Genomic DNA, 3,989 nt, shown 5'->3' with positions numbered 1-3,989 from the left:
ATGTAGCAGGTTTACTCTCTACGAGTATATGTCATATAACTACCAAATATTTGACATCCAATAGCCGATGCTGAGAAAAATACAGGGGTGTTTTAATAAGTTTTAAAAACTTATTGAATTTTATTTTTAAAATCATACATACATATATACGTACACAGTGTGGGTTGCCCCCCCCCCCCCCCGCCCCAATATGGGTCCCCCTCCCATGGGTAAATCAATATGCTCTAGTAGTTTATTTGCTTTAAGCCGTGTAGCTCATACGCATACAATTATATACAGTTGAACAAAACATATATAACAATATATAGAGGTAAAAAGGGCAGTTACCGTAACACACACACCCATCCCCCGCCCTCACCAGCATCGTAAAATCCTTTATCACCTCATTTTATGAATGAAACAATGAAAGAAGAATGAATGAATGAATGAATGATGGATGGATGGATGGATGGATGGATGGATGGATGGATGGATGGATAAATGATCATGGACTTAATGCATGAATATATAAAACTAATTATAAATAAATAAGAAAAGACATTTCCTTCAGTTTAATTTTTATTTATAAAAATAAGGTTAATTTTAAACATTCAATAAATAACGTAAAGAATACTGATATCTGGCGGTATAAGGCAAATGCATCACCTGGTTACGTAGACAGTATTTACTAACACTAATACTCTTATCACATGTGAACATAAAACACAACATAAATGCAATGATAATCAAACAATAATAGTAAACTACATTAAGATGAAATCCAATATGAACGTACATTTCTAAAAGCTAGAGATTAGCGTATAGACAAAATATACTGGCATGTACAAACAAAAGGAATCAACAAACCGACAACTGAAATAAACACCTATTTCAGGGCATTTAAATGATGGATAAAAATTGCATCTACACCGTATATATATAACAGTTATTATGTGCTGTCTGCCATTTACATGTATGTACAAATAAATTAACCATGACGTATGTGCTAACTAATGTTTGAGATGGGGTCAATAAATTACCTACATTATCCTGAATAAACACGCATACATTAATAGGAATATATGATAATGAGAGTTGATGACTTATTTTTCTTGCCTACCCAACTACATTGATAATTAATTTTAAAATATCGAAATATCAAACCACAACGCTTGTAACACAACCGGAATAAGCATTATAAATGCACGACGTCATATACAGACAGAATAACACACCCATGCTTATCTGGTAGGCAAGAAAAATGGCTACACGTGTAAATGAAAATGGATTATAAACATTTCAATAAATATATGTGCATGTACGTCTTTAAGTATGAGTATTCTTCATTTACTAGAGTCAACAATATAACAAAATAAACAGCATGTGAAACAATCACAAAATAGAACAATAAATTAAGAAAGAAAGTACAGTATATATTTACATCAGTTATTGTACACTACGGTATATTAATATATTAATAAATAATATTAATACACTACAACATAACAGAACACTAATGGCATATTAATATACTAATACATTGCGACATAACAGTAAACTACGGTATATTAATATATTAATACGGCACGACATAACAGTACGCTACGGTATATTAATATAGTATTACAGTATATAAAAATGCATTACGGTAAAGCGGTAAACTATGTTAAAGCTGTATGATACGGTCAGATACTGACTACGCACTAACATGACGTGCATAACTTGCACAGAGTTTCGACTGGTACCGTCTCGTGCACTTAATTAATGTACTCGTAATTCGGTGGAGTTGCTTCTTGCGGAGGTGTTGTCGTCGCAGTGGTAACCAAGGGTTTGGCGCATGCGCATCCCACAGCCACTTCGATCGTGGTCTCCTTGTAGATGTTGAAACCGTCTATGCAGGCGTCAGACTTCTTGAGAACCCGTATGTTCGTCTTGACTGGTTCGCAGACGTTCACGTTGTTTTCCACGCACCTCTGGCACTTGCATTTCGCCTGCACCATGTGGCCGGGGTAGTAGTCCGGCATCGATTGCACCTCGTACGACCAGGGACACAGCGAACGGGCCCAGATCGGAGCGTCTTTGTCGGTGTTGGCGACCGTGCAAACCGTGTTGTCCGTGAATTGGGTCAGAGCCTTGGAGAACTCGTCGATGTTCAGCTCGTTTGGGAACATGTCCGTGCCCGTCCAGTTGACGCTTCTCAGGTACGTCACGCCGTCCGTAATTTCGTTAACGCTGGTCAGCAAACTGTCCAAATTGTCCGGCGTCCGGCACGTGGATGTTGAACGTGCAGCGCGTTCCAGTTCCTGCGATCCAATGGGTATACCGTGTGTCATCTGGCAAACCACAAACATGCACAGAACCAAAAACTGCTTCAGGAATTCCATCTTATATCGAATTGTAGAATTTGTTTTCTTCTTAAATCAACAACAGCAAGGAAAAGTGAAACGTTTCCAAATAGAAGTCAAAAGTTTCTTTTCGTTTAACGATTGCTTCAAACTAGTGAATGTCACTCAACAGTCTCTCGTGATAAATAAAAAATCTAGACTTAATTACTGTTTTAGTAAGTGTCTCGTTATATAGCCGTGTTTCTTGTGAGATACAGCACGACGGTCAGAGTATATATACAGCTAAGACCAGGACGTGTGTGTGACAGAGGAAATCCCCTAGCAGCTTGGCTATTTTTAGCTTGCTTAATCGTCGCTCTGTCAGTCAAGCTGGCGACACGCCTTTTCGCTCCGATCCAATGGCGAACGTTTCCGACAGGATTCCGGAGTAATCGATTTATGTATTAACACGTTCTGCTGTAAACTGTGACAATCCTTAAACTGAATTCATTTCAATTATTGCTTGTTAATTAAAAAATGTCTACTACATTTTATTCATTATTTACAGATGCACGTGCTACGTTAACTGTAATGTATAACAACAACGTTAATATTGATGATGATGGTGGTGGTGGTGGTCGTCGTAATGGTGATAAATACATTTTATTAAAACAAATAAATGAATTTGTAGAGTTTAACTGGGAGGTTTTGTGTTTTTTTGTGTGGGTTTTTTTGGGGGGTGTTGTTGGTTTTTGTTTGGGGTTGTTTGTTTTTGTTGTTGTTTTTTCGGGGGGGGGGGTTGTTGTTTTGCGGGGTTTTTGGGGGAGGGTTGTTGTTTTTGTTTTCTTTAAATTTATTTTTATTCCTCTTTTGTTTTCAATTTGTTTATTCATAGAAACATCTTCTGAATACGTGTCCTTTCTTGAAACACGTTATCTAGTTTCCTGGCACACGTAATCAATCACTACGTGTTCACTTTTCACCCCGTCAAATTATTTCACAATCACTCGATATTCTTTAAAGATGATTGCAGTGCCGGAAATTCCTGACGTCCAGCTGAAAAGTACGTCAGGGAAATGCTAATCGTGACGACATACCATCGTTTCCTGCATCAGTACGTGTATACTGATCAATTAAAAAAATAAAGGTTTTTTTACAAATTCGTGAACTATTGGCTTTCGTCGTGTAAATATACCGCCAACGCAAAACACCCATGCGTTCACAACGACTCAATGGGTAGATGTAAGGTCACTACACCGACTTTTCTCTCATTAACCACTACCAATTTACTACTAACCCACTGTCCTGGACAGACAGTCCATTTAGTCTAGGTGTCAACGTATAGAAGTATTACAAGATTCAATCATGCATAATATCATACCTGTACATGGTCACCTTTTAGGCTGTGTATGTTCGTTTGGTTGAATATATTGTTGTTGTTGTTGTTTTGTGGTGAATTTGGTAGTGTATGTTTGTTTATGTGTGTGCACGTGTGTTTTGATTTGTTTTCGTTTTTCTTTGTTGTTTGTTTCTTTTAAGGAGGGGGATGTTTGTTTTTGTTTTGTTTTGTTTTTGGTTTCTGATGCTTAGAATTCGTTATTGTATGTTCTTTCATGGTTGACCTAATGTCTATAGAAACGTAACGCCACAGACCTAACTTCCAGAGGAATGTAACTTGCTGCTTCT

The 3,989-nt window shown here is 37.4% G+C and overlaps 1 protein-coding gene across 1 annotated transcript; it reads right to left on the bottom strand.

Moving 5' to 3' along the window:
- Positions 1-545: 545 nt before the first annotated feature.
- On the bottom strand, positions 546-2,968 carry LOC121369283. Its single transcript, XM_041494247.1, has one exon. The coding sequence runs from the start codon at positions 2,361-2,363 to the stop codon at positions 1,737-1,739; it is 627 nt and encodes a 208-aa protein (XP_041350181.1). The 5' UTR covers positions 2,364-2,968; the 3' UTR covers positions 546-1,736.
- Between the last annotated feature and the right edge of the window lie 1,021 nt (positions 2,969-3,989).

This window comes from Gigantopelta aegis, chromosome 3 (assembly GCF_016097555.1).
Source record: "Gigantopelta aegis isolate Gae_Host chromosome 3, Gae_host_genome, whole genome shotgun sequence".
Classification (NCBI taxonomy): Eukaryota; Metazoa; Mollusca; class Gastropoda; order Neomphalida; family Peltospiridae; genus Gigantopelta; species Gigantopelta aegis.
The sequence above is the reverse complement of the archived record's forward strand: the minus strand, read 5'-3'. Positions and strand labels throughout refer to the sequence as shown.

Excerpts from the sequence above, each read along its gene's own strand:
- LOC121369283 (XM_041494247.1), bottom strand. The coding sequence starts at position 2,363 with ATGGAATTCCTGAAGCAGTTTTTGGTTCTGTGCATGTTTGTGGTTTGC.